This window comes from Brachyhypopomus gauderio, unplaced genomic scaffold (genome assembly GCF_052324685.1).
Source record: "Brachyhypopomus gauderio isolate BG-103 unplaced genomic scaffold, BGAUD_0.2 sc85, whole genome shotgun sequence".
In the NCBI taxonomy this organism is placed as follows: Eukaryota; Metazoa; Chordata; class Actinopteri; order Gymnotiformes; family Hypopomidae; genus Brachyhypopomus; species Brachyhypopomus gauderio.
The window spans coordinates 1,068,143-1,088,442 of NW_027506906.1; the positions used below are offsets into that span (position 1 = coordinate 1,068,143).

Sequence of the window (20,300 nt, forward strand, 5' to 3'; positions counted from 1 at the left end):
GTTGTGATGTACATTTAGGGTAAGCCATTTATTTCAAGACACATCTGATTATTCCCTACAGCTGTTCTTTCCAGTTCCAAATTAACTGCATCATTCCTGAGCAGTAGCGACATCCTACATACCAATGAAATATTGAACACCGCCATCCAAACACACTGCTTTCAGCTTCTAGTTTTATAGCGAACCAGCTCAATATGGTGTTGCTATAACAAATGCCTTTCAGTAAACCCCCCCCCCCCCCCCCCCCCAAAAAAAATAACCCCTTACATGGACACATCTCACTTTCTTCATGCCTGAACAGATTGATCTCTGCTCCATGACCCCCCAGCCTACCTGAGTGGCACACCTGTCATCTTTTATCAGAAAGCTCAATTCAACATTGTACGGGGCTAATGCTTTTCGCCCTGTTCTGACGGGCAGATTGATTCCAGTATGGTGAGTGATCAGTCCTGTATCTTCCGGGCTCTAGGGCAGCATTCATAATTAGATTTGCACACCTAAATGCTAAAGTCAGCCACTGAAGAGAAAAGAGAAAAATAAAAACACAAGCCTTCTAAATTGATGTTAGTTCAGCACACGCAGGCAGTTTCAAGCAGCAGCCATGCGTGGTAGATGAAGACGGCCTGCCGTGACTCCCAGAGACTCCGCACCGCAGCAGGGAGCAGTCGTCTCTCCTCCCAGACACGAACACCTTCATGTGGGGCTCCTGCTGCTTCAAGATGGGCGACAGATATAAACAGAAGTATGACTAAAACCCTTCCACTCCGATTACATCAAACTACTGTATAATAGTGTACACGAGCCCCCCACCCCCCCCCACCTGTGACCCAAGAGATCCACACGGGCTTCCGTCATCAGAGGAATCACGTGTGCTTGTGCCAACACTCTCACTGTAGAAGATCTTACTGATTCATCTCATGCAACAGGAAGTATCAACAACATTAATGTTCATGGTTGATGTTTATTAAATGTCAACTTTTGCTGCTTTGCATGTTTCTCCTGTTTTCCTTTTACTTTTTCCCCTTTATTAACATTAGGAGGGAATGAAGGAAAAAAAATAAATATTTTATTTATATCAATGACAAAAACCCTCTGTTCACATAGTAGTACACAAATGAGACATAGCTACTCAGGATCGTGTCCAAACAGCTCAAGGGCGAGTGGAGATGGCCTGGGGGAGGAGACAGGAGGCACACCATGGCAGTGAGACAAGAGAGGTAAACACCAACACCACAAGCAGAGGCCCAGACAGCTCAACGCTGAGCATAATCAGGAATTCTGAAGGAAGAATAAAGGGGAGGACAAAAGCATCAGTTGTTAGAGCAGTTGTGTCTTCTACACAAATCCCACCCCACCCTCCTCCCTGCTCCAAAGAACACATCTTATCCATGAGTGCAACACTTAGAAAACGTTAAAATGTTTTATGGAATCTCGTGGTCTTTAGTCAGAGAGGCGTGCCTGCCTCTGCTCCCCACCGTCAGCAGCTCCCCCTGCTGGTCTGTTCACGTAGCACAGTCGGGATGCGTGGACCGGGGCAGGACACGGGTGTGTTATAGGGGGAGGGGGGGGGGAGCAGGGCGCTGGTTCAGACCAGCGTCTGCATAGCGAAGCTGCAGATGAAAGCAACAGTGAGGACTCGCGCCCTGTTGTGAGGAGGGCGGCCGGCCCACAAACATCAGGGCTGTGGCAGAAATGGCGAGTCTTCAGCTCTAATACCAATTCACAGCTTCAAGTCTCTATGAGGGGAAGCCATTTCAAAGAGAGTACAGGGGATCACAGTAGGGTTAGAATGGGAGCTACAACCAGCACCGCAGCTCTACGGACCCTCGTGGCAGGTGTAATGATTCACACTCAATTGGCCTCTGGCAAAACCAGGTGTTGTGCAGAGAGCACAGCGGCATCGGGACGCGTCGCCACTGGAACGGAGGTTTACGACGCGTGTGCAGGACGCGTGTGCAGGACGCGTGAGCAGGACGCGTGAGCAGGGACTGTCCTTGGCAGAATGCAGTTAGCATTAAGGAGCACTGATCTCCATGTACACGCACAGACATGAGGTAAACCTGCAGGTGGAGGATGGATCAGAGGACGTGAGGTTCCCCTATAACCCTGTTGGCTCTTTAAATACAGATATAAAGTGAGCCAGGGTCTCTCCTCTATGTGCAGGTTGGTAACAGGCGCAGTAATCGCACATTCTGCTCTCATTACTCGAGTGCACCAGTCACGCCCCCCACAGCACATGTATTGCACAATGTTCATATGTACAAATATGAGAGGTATTGTTATCTTCTGCATATTTTATAGTACACCACACCATTCTAAATAGACAGATAAACTGCAGGCCAGGGAAAAACAACAAACTGCAGACAGTCCACAGCAAGCCAACTGGGAAGAAGGGGCTTCTTTCTTTTTTGCAGCAAAAGAAGAAAGTGAAAGCCAAGCAGGTTAAGGGGGGGGGGGGGTTCTGGCCAGAGCAGGCCCTCGCTGAGCGATAGCTGACTGGGGAGGACCAGAGCAGCAGGGCAGCAAGGGGCAAGAGGGGCCGGGGCGCGAGGGTTAATGCCCCAGCTAATGCCCCAGCTAATGCCCCAGCTAATGCCCCAGCTCCTGCAGAACGCAGAGTCCAAAGAAACCCCACAAGCCACCACCCCAAGAGGAGCTTCACGTATTGCACTCATCCCCACTAAATCAAGAAGAGCCATTTGCGTATAGTGCAGAGTACAAGAGTTACGGAAAGAGCAAGAGAGACAGAATGAGGGAAAGAGAATGAGAGAGAGACAGAATGAGGGAAAGAGAATGAGAGAGAGACAGAATGGGCCTGAGGGCAAGAAAGAGTGAAGTAGAGGGAGACAGAGAGAAGAAAAGGTCAGTGATTTTACCCAGGATGACAAAAAATAATCTCTAATAAAAAGCATGAGCACTATTCACTCAAGTGTATAAAAAAAAAAACAAACAAGCAGAAAACAAGTCACACTCAGACTCTTCAGGTCACTCCACCCCTGTGGCAGCTGGCACAGCTAATGTGTCTGGAACCGCTGCGGAAATCCCGTAAAGTACGGTTTAAAAAAAAAAAAAAAAAAAAAAAGACTTTTTATAGTGTTCGGCAACTTCATCACAGATCTTGATTTGTTGAGTGTGTTTAAGCTCATCCTCGTCCAGTACGAGACTGTGGGCATGTCCGGGCACCATGCACCGTGGGCGGTGTGCCGGCCGCTCCAGCGGGTCTGGGCCCCAGCACCAGGGAGGGCTAGTGCAGTTTGAGCTTGAAGGTGACGAGCTCCATGGGCTCCAGAGTGATGGTGGAGGCGTTGGAGAGGGGCGTGCCTGCGTGCATCAGCGTCAGAGACATGGGCTGCAGCAGGTGGAGGTTCAAACTCCGGAAGAGGGAGGACACGGTCAACTAGGGACACGGGGGGGGACAACAACAGTCTTAGTACCATCCAGAATGAAAATCATGTAGTTTGAGATTTGGAACACAAATGAAAGATTACCAACTCACATTTTATTAAATTACTTATAGTAACCAAAACGTGGGCCAGGCTTCCCAGCAGCCCGTGCTTCCTGCAGGAGCTGCTAGGGTGCTGGTCATGCGTGTGCAGACTGACCTTGCCCTGCGTGGTGGTGCAGTTGAAGCCCGGGTTGTGGGCCTCCAGACCGCAGTCTAGCCCCAAACGGTGTAACAACAGCGCTGTGTAAGGAGAGGGCGAGTGAGGATCCTGCAGAACACACACACACACACAGAGAAATTCTGAAGGTCTAGTATTAATACTGTGATTTTATACTCTACAACATGTCTACAGCAGTACAGAGTGCATGCACTACACACCAGTCTAACAGCTTATCAGAGAGAGAGAGAGAGAGAGAGAGAGAGAGAGAGAGAGAGAGAGAGGGAGAGAGGGAGAAAGAGGGTGAGAGGGAGAAAGAGAGATAGAGAGGGAGGGAGGGAGGGAGAGAGGGAGGGAGGGAGGGAGGGAGAGAGAGAGAGAGCGAGAGCGAGAGCGAGAGAGAGGACCTGGTTCTGGATGCTCCTGAGGTTGAGAAGGTGGAAGTCACAGGGCAGGGCCGTGTCCAGGGGGGTGAAGGTGCGTAGGGGGGGCACGCCCCTCTTCTTGGGGATCACCGGCAGCGCCAGCACCTCGTGGTTCAAGATGGCCGAGGTCATGTGACTCAGCAGGGAGGGGAAGCTGACAGGTGCCCCGTCCACAGCCTGCGGAAACAAACTGGGTGAGCGCCGCAGGTGTGTGGCCCACCAGGACCGAGCTGTGCTGTAGAGGACAGAGTGCTTAACGATCGCTAAAGTCAACGCTCAAGGAACAACCACAACATATGACTAGCTACACTGCGGGTGCAATGGGAAACATTGGAAAGCAATTGTCTTTATAAAGGTCTCCACAAACCATTTTAAGCACCAGAATATAAACTGTAATTCTGGCCCCACACTTACTGCACCAGTCAATAGGAAGACCAAATCATATAAAGAGTAAAAGTGAGCGTGGCGTTAAATCATTTGGAGACACGTGGGACGAGGAGCAGCTCAGGTAATGGGCAGGAACAAAGCACTACATATTAGTGCTACTACATATTAGCCTAAGGCTACGGGGCGGGGGCAGGGGGGGCATCTCCCAGTGTTGTCGTGGTAACGTTACCTCAGTCTTGCTGCCTCCTAAAATATGGGCGATGACTTGACTTAACATGTAGCTGACTTTGGCATAAGAGCCAATAGGCTGCACTCATCAGGGGAGAGAGAGAGAGAGAGGGGGAGAGAGAGAGGGGGAGAGAGGGAGAGAGACCAAAATAAAAGGGAAAAAGAGGAATGGAGCAGTAGGTAGAAAAACATAGCTGTATGAAATGAGGGCCAGTGTGTGTGGTTAGGCGGTGTGTGTGTGTGTGGTTAGGCGGTGTGTATGTGGTTGGGCGGTGTGTGTGTGTGGTGGGCGGTGTGTGTGTGTGTGGTGGGCGGTGTGTGTGTGGTGGGCGGTGTGTGTGTGGTGGGCGGTGTGTGTGTGGTGGGCGGTGTGTGTGTGGTGGGCGGTGTGTGTGTGGTGGGCGGTGTGTGTGTGGTGGGCGGTGTGTGTGTGTGTGTGGTGGGCGGTGTGTGTGTGTGTGTGGTGGGCGGTGTGTGTGTGTGTGTGGTGGGCGGTGTGTGTGTGTGTGTGGTGGGCGGTGTGTGTGTGTGTGTGTGGTTAGGGGCGGTGTGTGTGTGTGTGTGGTTAGGGGCGGTGTGTGTGTGTGGTTAGGGGCGGTGTGTGTGTGGTTAGGGGCGGTGTGTGTGTGTGGGGGTGGGCGGTGTGTGTGTGTGTGGGGGTGGGCGGTGTGTGTGTGTGTGGGGGTGGGCGGTGTGTGTGTGTGGGGGTGGGCGGTGTGTGTGTGTGGGGGTGGGCGGTGTGTGTGTGTGTGGGGGTGGGCGGTGTGTGTGTGTGGGGGTGGGCGGTGTGTGTGTGTGGGGGGTGGGCGGTGTGTGTGTGTGGGGGTGGGCGGTGTGTGTGTGTGGGGGTGGGCGGTGTGTGTGTGTGGGGGGTGGGCGGTGTGTGTGTGTGTGGGGGTGGGCGGTGTGTGTGTGTGTGGTGGGCGGTGTGTGTGTGTGTGGTGGGCGGTGTGTAAGGTTAGATGGTATCAAAACACCGTCTGATCTTTCATTTCAGTGCTTCACAGTTCCGATTCCAACCCTCTCAAAAAGGCAAAAACATTTTACATCAGTGTGAATAATAAGATCTGTGGAATTAAAACAATAAGTACCTCAAATTTATCCTTACACACATCAAGCATAAAAGCGGCCCCGAGTTTCTGTAATACCTGAACAGTGCCACCTAATGGCGGCGCCCCGCTACTGCCTGAGCACAGCCGAGCCAGCGACACTCACCCTGCTGCTACTGGACCTCCTCTCCAGCAGGAGGCGGAAGCGGTTGGCGGTCCTCTTGTTGTCCTTCAGGCCCTGGCCCAGACCTCTGTTATCGTCCTGCATCAGACGCCGGTCCAGAATCACCTCCAGCTGACCTGTGGGTGTGGGCAGTGATGGGGCAGGTGGAACGGGAGGAAGAGGGAACGCTAGAAACCTTGAACCATAAGGGGGGGGGGGGGGGTACGCATGCTGGTGTTGCTCCAGGGGACTGACCAGAGGCGAGGCTGCTGGCCCCCAGCGCCTGGGCGGTGTGTAGCGTCAGGCGGTACTGGCTGTCCTGGATGTAGGCCATGGTGGGCATGGGGTAGAAGTTGGCCTGCAGGGGCAGTTTCTGTAGGTACCTGCGTGGCTGAATCTGAGAGATCGGGGGACTACGCATCACTGCAAACTCTAATTATGACACTTTCAGATGCAGAACTTCAAAACAGAGACCAAAGTAAAAATAATAATAATAATAAGTCCTAAACTAGTTATAAAGGGAATAACAATCAAAGCTGAGATAGTTTTGTAAAAGATAAAATGATGCTACAAAACCAGATTAAGTCTTTATTCAGATTTAAATAAAGATTCCGACAGGGACGCGTGGCCAAGACAGAACATTACTGCACATGTGCAGTATTAAACGAGAGAGTAGAGCTGGGAATCTCTAAGAGGATTAGAGGGGAAACATCTAGTGCTCAGATGGGCATTTAAATGCCACCCAGACAGACTGACCTGGAAGCCGTTGAGGTCTGTGAAGAAGGTGCCCTCACTGTGGATGTCCGTCACTAAACGCATGGCCAGTTCTTTATTCGTCTGGTCCCTGATGTCCACCATGGTGGTGATGTCCAGCGAAAGGCCGTCCACACCTGGGGGGGGGGGGGGGGGGGGGGGCACGCAAAGGATGCACACCTGGCTGTTAGTGTATGTTTGGGGGTCTGCTGGGTGAGTGGGTGAGTGTGAGTGGGGGGGGGGGGTCTGCTGGGTGAGTGGGTGAGTGGGGGGGGGTCTGCTGGGTGAGTGGGGGGGGTCTGCTGGGTGAGTGGGGGGGGGGGGGGTCTGCTGGGTGAGTGGGTGAGTGGGGGTCTGCTGGGTGAGTGGGTGAGTGGGGGGGGTCTGCTGGGTGAGTGGGTGAGTGGGGGGGGTCTGCTGGGTGAGTGGGTGAGTGGGGGGGGTCTGCTGGGTGAGTGGGTGAGGTCTGCTGGGTGAGTGGGTGAGTGGGGGGGGTCTGCTGGGTGAGTGGGTGAGTGGGTGAGGTCTGCTGGGTGAGTGGGTGAGGTCTGCTGGGTGAGTGGGTGAGGTCTGCTGGGTGAGTGGGTGAGTGGGGGGGGTCTGCTGGGTGAGTGGGGGGGGTCTGCTGGATGAGTGGGTGAGTGGGGGGGGTCTGCTGGGTGAGTGGGTGAGTGGGTGAGGTCTGCTGGGTGAGTGGGGGGGGTCTGCTGGGTGAGTGGGTGAGTGGGGGGGGGTCTGCTGGGTGAGTGGGTGAGTGGGTGAGGTCTGCTGGGTGAGTGGGGGGGGTCTGCTGGGTGAGTGGGTGAGTGGGGGGGGGGTCTGCTGGGTGAGTGGGTGAGTGGGGGGGTCTGCTGGGTGAGTGGGTGTACCTGGCACATTGTGGATGCGCACTGTCTGCTGGAAGTGCTGGTAGTGGGCGATCACCTCAGCAAACAGGGGCCCCTCCACCACCCGCACCACCGGCTGGTCCTTCTGCACGTAGGGCTGGCGCACACACATGGATTCAATTATTCCCTCTCTCCAGATATCCAGTATAAGCCAATCAGGAAAGCAGGCTGATGTGACGAAGACGTTACCTTGGCGTTGCCATCAGGTAAGAACAGGTAGGCTCCGCTCTTGTCCTTGGAGGGCCGGGTTCCATAGGTGAGAAACTGCACCTGCACGCGCACCTCCTGGGTGTCGTCCTTCCTGCGGACAGACTGACAGACACGGGGGGCAGAGGGGGGGGCACATCAGTTAATCAGCACCGCACCAACGTCCATGGGTCACTGTTCATTCTGCACATCAAGAGTTTGATAAATCAGCTTTAAAATAAATAAACACCAAATCAAGTGTCTCTCCCTGATTTAGACTCAAATATAGAGATCAGATATTTGATAGGCAGGGGACAGCTGTTAACACCAGGAAAGCACTTAAAAAAATTGGAGAAGGCAACGTACTTTGATATGCAAGCTTGCCTTTTTTTCCATCAACAAGCGCATTCATATGCACACGGTCAAAATATAATTTAGGGTGATGCTAAGGACTCAAGATACAGAAGCTGTGGATTAAATTTAAATCAAGCTACGCATTTTGCAGAAATTCATTATGCAAACAGCATAGCTTATATAAAAGAACTGACTGCAAAATAAGCGTTTCGAGAAAAGCAGTCAGGAAAACGTTTAACTATTTTCACGTATCTAAAGTCAGCATCTTTTATAACGTGGATATAATAAGAGAGAAACCAGTTATGGGGACAAACAGTTGAAACCTAACAATATTGTAGAAATCGTGTTGTTTTAATAACATCATAAAAGATTACAATCGCATGCCCACCTCAAGCAAGCCTGTGGTTCCAGAGAAGCCCAGCGTGAGGGTCTGGCTCTGGATGTAGAAGGGCTGGGGGTCAGCCACTTGTGAGCGCACAGGCAGGGGGTCCAACCCACGCACGCTCTGGCTCCGCCCCGGAAGCCTCAGCAGCGTATCGGAGCGCAGAGTCATGGGGGAGTCGGCCGAGTCGTAGAGGTGGAAAACGGCCAGTCCCAGAGCAGGGAGGCGGGCCATGAAAGAGGCCTGCACAGAAACCCATGAGAGCAGGCCAGTCAGATCCTGCAGGGGAACTGGATCCATATTCACCAAACAACTCGCACTCCAATACACGGTCTTCTCCACGCAGGGTTACACACGCACACGCACACACACCTGGTAGACCTCTCCGGCCATCTGCACAGCAGACGTCCACTGTGCACTCAGCTGGACGGGGAGCGTCTGGCCGTCCTCGGTGAGCACCCTGACACGAGCAGAGTTCACCAGCACGGTGACCACACACAGACGTTCCTGCTCCACTGGGTTAAAGAGCACCAGGTACCTGCAGAGGGGCAGCAAACACCACAGTTAGGCACTCCACTCATCTAATCTGCCATCTTGTACACCGCCTGATGAAGGTGTATGTATGTGAGGTCACAGAGTCTCTTATGGGTAACCTCAGTGCAGAGAGGTGGTGATGTGCTGCCTTTAGATTGGCTAGAGCAGTGGTACTCAGACGAAGGCTCACCGTGGGGATGAGCCCAACTCGATCAGCGTACGCTGGGGTAACGAGTCCTGCGTGGCACGACGGTCGTCCTGCCATCACAAGAACATTACACAACGAGACACTGAACTGTTGAACCAACTGAAAAAAGCAGGTACACAAACGCAGGCAAGACAGAGACTGGGTTAGTTAGGGTTAGGGTCCTCACCGTCTCCAGGAAGGGCTCCGTCTGGTAGAAGCGATACACGTCTTTATTCTTCATTATGAGGAAGTGAGCTGCATTAATGATCACCCTCTTCAGGCCAATGAGGGAGCGCAGTAACCTGCACCAGCAGGGGGCAGCACAGGCAAGGCCCAACACACAGGGACACGTTACAGTCCAATCACAGGACTTCGTTTAGTTACTGTGGCAAATAGTTCCCATCATTTTGAAGACTTTAAAATACTTGATTTCATCTTTTGAGTTACTCTGTGATGGTAATGTCGTCCAGCCTGACCTGGTCCCGTAGTCGATGACGACAACCTCCTTCGCAGTGCCGGTGATGGCGTCGTGGTGTTGAAACAGACCCACGTTGCGGCGGGCGTCCGTCAGCAGGGTATAGTCGGAGGTGGGGTAGCGGCCCTCCATCCCAGCGTGACGAGCGTGGCCCACGGCCAGACTGTACAGGATCTCTGCACCCCTAACACAGCACGCCCATCACAGAGCATCAGACCTCACAGCAGGGGGCGCCGGACCAGTGACCCCACGCCTGCCCCCTCCACCACAGCGTTAATGCACTACACCTGCTTACACCTGCATTTACTGGCCTATTAACGTGGCTTCACCGCTCGGTGATAGACTAGATGCCGTGTCAGTTTTGACAGCAGCACAGACTAGTGCCCTGTACACAACACGGATGAGAATTCCTAATCAAAATACTCATGGCTCTCATAAGAATCGAGCTTCTAGGCAAAAAACTGCAGGCAGCTGAGGCAGTAGCAGAGGGAATAAGACTCAAATCAACTGGGACACCCCTCCACAACAGTCTTAAAGAAGTGATAATTATGAGCACAGATCCATGATACACCGTGCCAGGCCAGCAGGGAGGTGGGGCCTCAGCAGAAAGCCTCAGGCCACATGGCCAGAATAAATGCCTCATTTATCTAGGAAACAACAGAGATTTAAGCAGCTTCATCCCTGCCAAAGAGGAAAAACTCAAGCCAATGCACTAATTAAATCATTAAATTCAATAAAAACAACTCTCTAATGCCAATTCCACAACTCGTGACTTCAACTAGACAAACGGCTGTAGGATAAAATTTATAACCGAGTATTTATTTATTTAAACATTCAACAGTTTTAGGTGCAGACTTGCTGACTGGCGGCAGACTAACCTGAGGTGAGACTCAAGAATGCGAGCCAGGTTTTTGTAGAATGGTCTGGAGGTGTAGTAGCCACTCCAGTAATGGTCCTCTCTGTCAGCATAGGCAAAGAAGTCTCCGCTGAGCACAGGGTAACCGGGCGGCCTGACCCCCACAGCCACACCGTTCCTCTTGTACACTGCGTTGAAGTAGTCCGACAGTGTGCCAAACTGGGCCTTAAAAACACAAGTTTTTAACTTTTAAGAAATCAAATATAACCATCACAAGCAGAGTGACCTGCTAAATCCCCACAGCCAAACTTACAGAAAGTTTTACAGATGCTGGTTTTGTCAGGGTGCTTGACTCAGTCCTAGGCCTCTACAAAGCTGCTTTATTGTTAACATCTGTTCTAAAACGTTACTCTGAATATACTCAAAAAGAAAATTGAAATGAGTAAAGTTAACAGACTACAAATTATTCACAAAATAATTGTAGCACAGCTGAAATGAAGAGTTTCCCTGGAGAAGAGGCTGAAAGGTGTGTTAAGGGTCTTGGTCAGAACACCTGCTCTTACCTGCACATGCATTTCTGGGTGAGAGTTCATGTAATCAAAAAGCTTCTGGTAGTTGATATACTGTTGGTCCCACTCCAGAGCTTTGTCATAGCGAAAATCGTCTCCCAGCGGTACCAGTACCACTTTGCTGCGGAACAGCTTGGACTTCTTACGATATTGATCCAAAAGTACCTGTGCCCTTAGAGACGGAAAGAAACAAGAGATCTGCTAGTCACCCCTCACTCAACCAGTGCTGTATCTCTAGCACGGCAACAGTGAAAGACAAGCAAGTATATGTTTACCAAAGAGAAGACAGCAAACATCAGTCAGACATCACAAACTCAAATGACAGCCATCTCATTCGTGCATTCACAGCTGGAACCAACTCCCAGACAATCTCAGGGGTATCAAAGCCCAGCCATCTTTAAATCCAGACCGAAAACATTGCTGTTTGATCCAAATGATTCAGATCCCTTGGCCATTACACTACGCTCATTCCTGCTTTAGTGTTTTACCTTAATGTATATATACATGTAAATATTTTATAGTCATCTTGAGTTCTGCAATTTATGTCCATGAAAAACACTCTGAATTACCCTTGTACATGAAACATGTTCTACAAATAAACTTGCCTTTCAGACAGCAGCAGGGACATAGTGTGCAAAAATGTCCTGATGCAGAATTTCTTTGCAAGTAGGAGCGCTTCATTTCATATGGAACAGCACTAGAAAGAAAATGATTTGGTTCTAACGGTTCTGTTAGTGCGTGTGCTGGTGTTATATGTTGGTGTGTGTGTCGTAGCCCGTGTGTTGGTGTTATATGTTGGTGTGTGTGTCGTAGCCCGTGTGTTGGTGTTATATGTTGGTGTGTGTGTCGTAGCCCGTGTGTTGGTGTTATATGTTGGTGTGTGTGTCGTAGCCCGTGTGTTGGTGTTATATGTTGGTGTGTGTGTCGTAGCCCGTGTGCTGGTGTTATATGTTGGTGTGTGTGTCGTAGCCCGTGGTGTTGGTGTTATATGTTGGTGTTTGTGTCGTAGCCCGTGGTGTTGGTGTTATATGTTGGTGTTTGTGTCGTAGCCCGTGGTGTTGGTGTTATATGTTGGTGTTTGTGTCGTAGCCCGTGTGTTGGTGTTATATGTTGGTGTTTGTGTCGTAGCCCGTGTGTTGGTGTTATATGTTGGTGTTGGTGTCGTAGCCCGTGTGTTGGTGTTATATGTTGGTGTTTGTGTCGTAGCCCGTGTGTTGGTGTTATATGTTGGTGTTTGTGTCGTAGCCCGTGTGTTGGTGTTATATGTTGGTGTTTATCGTAGTCCTTGTGCTGGAACAAGTTCTTTGTGGTGCTCTTGGTTCAAGTGCCTCACAGTTCAATTTATTCCACATGTGACTTTTCAAATCGAATTATTCCACATCAGTTTGCCCTTTAGTCAACGCTCCCATGCGGTTTTGTTATTTTGGTTTTGTTCGCATCTCCGCCCTCGTCTCACGCTCTCCCCACCCTTCACTGTTAGCACTCCTCTCTTTTCTCCCTTAATTTATCTGTGTACTTACAGCTGCTGTCTTGTGTTGTAATTATCTTCATGTTTTACTTTGTTTTACTATGACTTCTGTCTATGCATCTTTGTGCAATGGTTAACACACAATGGACTGTGTTCAATTCTACAAGCTCCACTATGACCTGCTGTGCCTTCGTAATTCTTTTTTTTTTGTAAAATCACTTTAAATTATTAGTTCAAAACACAATCATTAAAAAATCACCCATCACTAGATCTCACCTCTCGGCCACACTGGACTCTGTGATGGGGCGAGGAGGAACCTTCCAGGGGCAGTTCACCCTGCTGCCTGGTAGCCTCTTAAAGTCAAACTGGCAGCAGATCTTTGGGTCAGGCCCACATGTGTGAGGGATGTCGTAACTGTAGAAGGGCATCATGTGACAGAAGATGTCCGTGCCAGATTCAGGGTCTGTCTCAGAAAAATAGAAAACATTCAAAATTAAATAATATGCAATAAATTATGCTGAACGCATCAACCACCCTAACACAAACCGTGTTTTGGTGACAAAATCTAAAATTAGCTTCTTACAGTTTACTGAAAAACTGACAAGACCAGTCTAATTATTAATTATGTTATTGATACATTAACAAGTGTTGTGCATTTGTTTTCTGGAAGGAAAATAGATGGAAAGGATGGAAGATCTATAACCCTAACCCTAGACCTATAACCCTAACCCTAACCCTATAACCCTAACCCTATAACCCTAGACCTATAACCCTAACCCTAGACCTATAACCCTAACCCTAGACCTATAACCCTAACCCTAGACCTAGACCTATAAGGGTAGTTTTCTGTTGCTGCAACAGTTCCCAGCAACAATGTTTACTACACCCTGTACTGAACGTGGTCCTGGTACTGAACAATGTTTACTACACCCTGTACTGAACATGGTCCTGGTACTGAACAATGTTTACTACACCCTGTACTGAACATGGTCCTGGTCCTGAACAATGTTTACTACACCCTTTGAGCTCTTCTCACAAATGTTCTGGGCACACATTAATGCTAGTTTTGCAAAAACTGGATAAAAAGATTTTCTTCAGGACTAGTCCATGTCTACGGACTATGGATAATGGTATGGATCCTGGCAAGGACTCACCCCAAGCCTGCCTCCACATGAACTCCAAGCTGCGTGTGGAGGAGAAATGCTTCTTAATGGAGTAGTGGACCCTCTGTATCAGCATGCTGGTCACGTTAGCTATCTTCAGCAGGTAAGGCATAGTGGCACTGTGGCCGAAAGGATCAACAGCCCACCCAGAGCAGGGCCTAACACCTGAACGAACAAACGAACACACACACACACACAACACACACACACACACACTACTGCAGTGGACCACAATCATAGCAAAGACATGAATTACATACATGTAATATGTGCTTGGTGAGCGTGAGCCTGTGTCCTGCACTCCTGTCTCATACCCAGGTTGTACTCCAACCACTGATGACCCTCGATGAGCTGGTCGATCATGGCAAAGTAATGTGCGTTGGCCTCGTCCGTCATAACCCAGCCTCCTGTGACAAACTCCAACTGACCCCCCTGGACCAGTCTGGGAATAAAGCATTTAAAGGAGATACGTGACTGGGATGGGAGGAAAATCTAGACCCATTGCATACAGGTTATGCATTTAGAATCAACATATTGGAGACTGATGAAAATGCTATATACAACTACAAAATATGCCTTTAAAAGAAGATAAACCATCAGAAAAATAGCAGTCTCACATCAAGCAAGTAAAATGAAGAATTTGAAAACAACATTATGCAAATGTAAATGTGCCATATTTGTCAATTGTGATTTTTTTCACCGCAATCTAAATTTATCCTCCGCATTTACCCATCTGTGCAGTTAGAACACACACACACACACACACACACACACACACACACACACACACACACACTAGTGATTACTAGGGGGCTGTGGATCACACGTGCCCAGAGCGGTGGGCAGCCCTAGCCCGGCGCCCGGGGAGCAGTTGGGGTTAGGTGCCTTGCTCAAGGGCACCTCAGTCATGCCCTCAGGTCTGGGAATCAAACACACAACCCTCCGGTCACAAGACCAGTTCCCCACCACCAGGCCATGACTGCCCCGACATGACTGATTTTGCAAAACATTATGCAAAGCCAGGTTGGAAATGAACATGGGCGCAGGGCCCATTCTGAATACTGAGGGCTGTAGTAAATACAGTCACTAATACTCAGGAGCTGCTGTCATTTAAATCCCACTGTGCTCCATCTGACACTTACTTGCGCACTGCCTCCTGTTTGAGAGAGTCCACACTCTCCCACCACTTAACAAAGAAGGAGATCTCAGACCAGATGAACTTCCTACGTGGGTCTTCTGTCAGCTTGACCACCATGTTGTTAAGAATGTGTTGCGTCTGCTCATTGTAATATTTGTCAAAGGTTTTGACCCAGCCTGCCAGCACAGAAAGAGGAAGTGGTAAATGACGCCTAAATGAAACAAAATATGCAGCATAATTGATCAAGACCCCATCAAGGGGCTCAGGTGTATGTTCATATAAAGGTCAAGTGAGGTTTATAACTAAATTCCACAAAAACTCTATATACAATAAATTAACAAAGGCTTGAACATTTATCATATATTACAGGGTCAAACTAAATAAAAATAAAAAACAAAATAAATAATTGATATTCAGTACTATCATATTCAGAGCAGCTTGTGACAAGACACCATTTTAATACAGATATGGAGACACTGCTGTGCAGTGTTAAAAGTCGGACCCTCTGTGTCAGCACGAACAAAGAAGTGCTGTTTGCATGTAGGACACACACCACTGGAGCTCTGCCGCATTAAACCAGCACACCACGACCAGCACGCGGGCTGCACCATTAGACAACCAGCAGACCAAACCTCCACTGCAGGGATCAAATCCTGCCACCACAGCAGAACAAGTTTCTAGCTGGCTGACATTAAAGAGTCTGTTTAAATACGCTAGTTGATGGTTTCCATTGGGTGGGAAGTGATATTCTGAGGTCACACCACAGTGACCAGTATAAGGGGATTAGAACCTCACTGTGTGTTGAGAGCAGCACTCTGGTCCATCCTGACACACCCTCCCACTGCTCAGAGCCACGCCCACTGCCTGACCTACTTTACCTACAGCATGCCGTCACGCAACACATAAGCTCGGGCTTAGCTAGCTACAGCAGAGCTAACACTGCATTGATGTTATTTAACCCAATGTTTACGTCACCACTGCTTAGTTGTTGAAGGGGAATTAACAAGAGACTCACTTGGTCCATTTAAGTTTCAAACTTCCTGAAGGTTGTAGTACAGCCATTAAAGTATTTACTGTTAACATTGAGCACTGATCTATCAATACTGTGTGTCGTAAGATCACTACAAAGGGCTCCAAACACTGAAAAGAGACGTAAATCCAACAGTTTGTTTGTACCCACCTGGGTCATTGTGGGAGTGGGGCACCACAAACACCTGTAGGGGCTCCTGGTCCCACTCAGTGGGCTCGTAGGTGATCTCAAAGCCCTGCTTCCACACACCTCCGTCCACATTATCAAAGCTGAGCAGGGAGTACACATCCAGCATCTACACACACACACACACACACACACACACACACACACACACACACACACACACACACACACACACACACACACACACACCTTTAATAATCCTCCCAGAGTCTTGTTCTGAGATGAAGCGTGATATTAATTTAAAATGCTCAGCAGTAAGAAAACGGTTTTGATGCACAGCCATGTTTGCTCAAACAATACAAGGAGCGCGGCAGCAGCTAAAGTGATTTCACGCTCAACGTAAACCCGTCTCAGAACACCGGCGCAGACGTTACCCGGGTAACCCTAACCCTAAAACGTTACCCGGGTAACCCCAACACGGACACTCGCCTGCAGGTCAGCTTGGCCACGGCGGCCCAGAGCAAACTGGCAGTCCTGGGGGTTGACGGCAAGGAAGGTGGGCCTGCCGTCAAAGGGCAGCACCCAGGAGCCGTTGGCACCGCGGAAGGGGAGGTGTCCGCTGGGCGATACCGCACCCGTGTCCGTCAGCTCCAGCACCGAGTCTTTAATGTGGCTGATGATCTGGTGGTTCTCCTCCAGCAGCTGCTCCAGTTGCTCAATACGGTTCTGCAACACCGAAATCTGGCTCTGAAAATTAAAGGAAAGGGAACGGGGGGTGTGATCTACCACCACAGGAAGGGGGGGGGGGGGGGGGGTGTGATCTATCAACCACTGGAACGGGGGGGGGGGGGGGGGGGGGGGGGGTGATCTACCACCACAGGAAGGGGGGGTGTGATCTACCACCACAGGAGGGGGGGGGTGTGATCTATCAACCACAGGAACGGGGGGTGTGATCTACCCACCACAGGAAGGGGGGGGGGGGGGGGGGGGGTGATCTACCACCACAAGAACGGGGGGTGTGATCTACCCATCACAGGAACGGGGGGTGTGATCTACCCATCACAGGAACGGGGGGTGTGATCTACCACCACAGGAGGGGGGGGGGGGGGGGTGTGATCTATCAACCACAGGAACGGGGGGTGTGATCTACCCACCACAGGAAGGGGGGGTGTGATCTACCCACCACAGGAAGGGGGGGTGTGATCTATCAACCACAGGAAGGAGGGGTGTGATCTATCACCACAGGCCTACAAACGCACCGCCTGGAAAACCAGCTTCGTTTTCTACACACTAAGAGACAGCACGCTAGTGCAAGACTGACATGTGGCCTTGACGATGTGTGTGTGATAAAAAGCTGAGAGAGGAGTCAAAAAAATCTGATTAAATGATCTTTCTTTTAATGTGTATACACTCTGTAGTCAAGGCTGTGTGATGAACTGCAAAAACATAAATGAATTACAATGCATAAATGAATAAAAGTTCTTAACAGCATGCAATTAAGCAGTTCACTTCTAATAGACTTATGCAGAATAAGCTAGACAGCTAAACCTCAGTTTAAAAAGATTTAAGACTTGAAAATAAACATTCAGCTTCTTGGAAGCCATCTGCTTGTGCTTGAACCATTGCAAATTGATTAAAGAATTAGCATAAAGCTAACTTGAAAATGCCAAAACCTTTAGAAAATGTGTTCTTTGAAAATTCTAATGTATGCAAACACTGGAAAGACAAACAAAACACCGCCTGCAGTGGAAAAAGTGGAGTGGAGTGTTTTTCGTCCTTCGGCACTCTTACCCTCGGGAAGTTTCCGCCACTCTGTCTCCTGGTTGGGTCGTGCTGGACTCGATCCAGCATCAGATATAGAGAGAAGACAGCCACGCAGAAGATAGCCCCACCACACACAGTCACCTGCTTCTTCAGCTTCATCCTGTCCTTTCTAACTGGGCCGACCTGTGCTGGTCCAAAGGCCAAAGAGCAGGCCAAGTCCTACACCTATCCACAGCTCTATGCAAAAGGGTGCAAGCGTGAAGTTCTTGAAATGTGCAGTGCCCCCCCAGACAGTCCTGAGATCAGGCAGTGTTAACACGCTTTCATGTCCTCCTCTGCTCTCCCTTACAGCTCCGCCCTCCAGAGCAGCAGCAGGGGGAGGCGGCCGGCGAGAGCGGGCCAGCGGTCAGTGGACAGTAATCAAACCCGCTCCTTCAAAGTGGACCCTTGTCCTCTACAAGCCCACTGGGATGGAGTGGGGAAAGAAAGAAAAGAACGAAGGACAATAGAAAGAAAAAAAAGACAGAACAATGCAGGTCACAAACAGGAGGAACCTAGACACGGAGCAGCGAGTTACTTTTGACTCAAAGGGTTAAGATTGATAGAGTGGTGAAGTCATAAGAGTGAACGTAGGTGTTCAGAGGGGAAGGCTGAATGAGAAAGTCTCGCTGCATTACCTCTTTCTTTATCTCGACTTTTCTCTTCCTTTTTTTAAAGCCCAGCCAAAGGGGGATGTTGGCTATTCTGAAGGTTACTTTACTCTTTAAGTATAACAAACTAAGCACAGTGTAGTCTATTCTACACCAAACACAAAAATATGCCACGACTAGGAGATATGAAGTGAGGAGAAAGACCCATTCTAAAAATAAATAAATAACTGAGGTCAAAAACAATTTGAGCAGAGTGACCCGGCTGTTTAAACAGGTGTTCCTCCTCCACTCTTCTGAATAAAATGTAAAATAATCTTATTTCCAGTTCAGGGTGCTTCTGACTTAGACACCCCCTGATAGAGATTTAGGATTACTATTTAAACATTCACATTGTCCTTGTAAAGAAGTAAACAGCCTTTCCTGCCTTGATTCTGTTCCTGTAAATAAGATTGTGTGATCAAACGGGGAAATCTCTAGAACACCTATAATGATCCTAACTTGGTGCCAACACCTGCAGAGCTGTTCTTCTTCATGTTCTCATGCTGTCCAGCTTTGCCTCCAGCATCTCCTCACAACAGAAGCACCTGCATTAAAAACACAAGTGTCAGGTGGGCTCACCGTTACTGTCCCCAACACGCTGTCAGCTCCAACCCAACGAGTGTCATTAGACTATTAAGATTTCCAAAATTCAACATAATGGCAGATCAGAAGAGTAGACGTGCACGATAACTGCGTCACTTCAAACATCGTGGACAAATGCACCGATACTTGCAGTAACTTTAATTTGCACCATTACAGATCGTAAGAGAACAACACTGTATGTGTGCAGCTGCCGGCTGATATCGCTGGAGCTAACTAACCCTAACCCTAGACACTAACCCTAACCCTAGAGATAATTGACCCTAACCCTAGAGATAACTGACCCTAACCCTAGAGATAACTGACCCTAACCCTAGAGTTAACTGACCCTAACCCTAGAGTTAACTGACCCTAACCCTAGAGTTAACTACCCCTAACCCTAGAGTTAACTACCCCTAACCCTAGAGATAACTGACCCTAACTCTAGAGACTACGAGGCGCCGCACATTGTTTATTAGAGAGTGAACCTAAATAAATAAATAGGTAAATAAGTAAATAACTAAGTAAATCAGTAAATAGGTAAATAAGTAAATAACTAGCCGGAGTAACAGGACTGCTGTCCGCTGTAAGAGTGCAGTAGGTGTATCTACACACGCTAACTAGTGCTCTAACTAGTGCGCTAACTGACCCTCTGGTTCACTAGTTCCGCTGCTACATTAGCTGAATGAAGCTAACGCGGCTAGCGGCTCCCACACGGTTAGCAGCGCAGCTAGTGGCGCTAACGAGCCGCTACATTAATAACACCTCACCGCGACCAGCGCGTCCTCACACCGCCACAGCCCCGCACAGCCCCGCACAGCCCCGCACAGCCCCGCACAGCCCCGCACAGCCCCGCACAGCCCCGCACAGCCCCGCACAGCCCCCCGCCACAGCCTCACCTTCACCTCCTTCTTCTTCTCCCTCCTCCTCTTCCTCACACGGCCGTTATCCGCGCGAGCGTAAACGCGTCAGGATGGAACACGGAGCGGAATTATGGGATGGCGAGGCGCGAGCTGGTTGGATACGTCACTTTAGAACGCGGTGACGTTGTGCGTGTGGTTACCGCCCCCCCCCCCCCCGCCCCGTCTCCTACAAACATCACACACCAGGGTTATCAGTAGATAACTAATGTTAGTTTCTGGTGACAGCCAGAACCACGTAATGGTTGTTGTTGTTGTTGTTGTTGTTGTTGTTGTTGTTGTTGTTGTATAGATAATTATGTTTTCTTCCCTGTCTTCTTTTATACAGATATTCGAATACAACCAGGAACTCATTTAAATACTGAGTGCTTAGCAACTGGCAAATT

At 49.5% G+C, this 20,300-nt stretch overlaps 1 protein-coding gene across 6 annotated transcripts; it reads right to left on the reverse strand.

Moving 5' to 3' along the window:
- Positions 1–941: 941 nt before the first annotated feature.
- On the reverse strand, positions 942–20,017 carry man2a2 (mannosidase, alpha, class 2A, member 2). Of its 6 annotated transcripts, none has more exons than XM_076991738.1 (24): positions 19,894–20,017; positions 18,888–18,960; positions 17,754–17,963; positions 16,452–16,709; positions 15,987–16,131; positions 14,811–14,982; positions 13,983–14,110; positions 13,660–13,833; positions 12,782–12,968; positions 11,032–11,209; positions 10,491–10,693; positions 9,614–9,796; positions 9,325–9,439; positions 9,141–9,208; positions 8,789–8,954; positions 8,423–8,659; positions 7,684–7,806; positions 7,477–7,591; positions 6,611–6,744; positions 6,110–6,251; positions 5,858–5,991; positions 4,010–4,204; positions 3,603–3,713; positions 942–3,397 (listed from the first exon to the last, which is right to left on the reverse strand). In XM_076991738.1, exons 3-24 carry the CDS (start codon positions 17,883–17,885, stop codon positions 3,245–3,247), a joined length of 3,453 nt encoding a protein of 1,150 aa, XP_076847853.1. In that variant the 5' UTR covers positions 17,886–17,963; positions 18,888–18,960; positions 19,894–20,017; the 3' UTR covers positions 942–3,244. The 6 variants fall into 6 exon arrangements, with proteins under 6 accessions (XP_076847853.1, XP_076847852.1, XP_076847851.1 ...); XM_076991737.1 differs by having other exon boundaries at positions 17,754–18,191; XM_076991736.1 differs by having other exon boundaries at positions 17,754–18,191; positions 18,404–18,960.
- Positions 20,018–20,300: the final 283 nt, after the last annotated feature.

What these genes read in the sequence shown, in the direction of transcription:
- man2a2 (XM_076991742.1), bottom strand. Translation starts at nt 17,885, where the DNA reads ATGAAGCTGAAGAAGCAGGTGACTGTGTGTGGTGGGGCTATCTTCTGC. An exon ending in CCACTCCCACAATGACCCAG is followed by an intron (nt 14,983 to 15,986) that starts GTGGGTACAAAC and finishes CTGTGCTGGCAG; the next exon opens with GCTGGGTCAAAACCTTTGAC. An exon ending in TAGGAGGCAGCAAGACTGAG is followed by an intron (nt 4,205 to 4,643) that starts GTAACGTTACCA and finishes TTGTTTCCGCAG; the next exon opens with GCTGTGGACGGGGCACCTGT.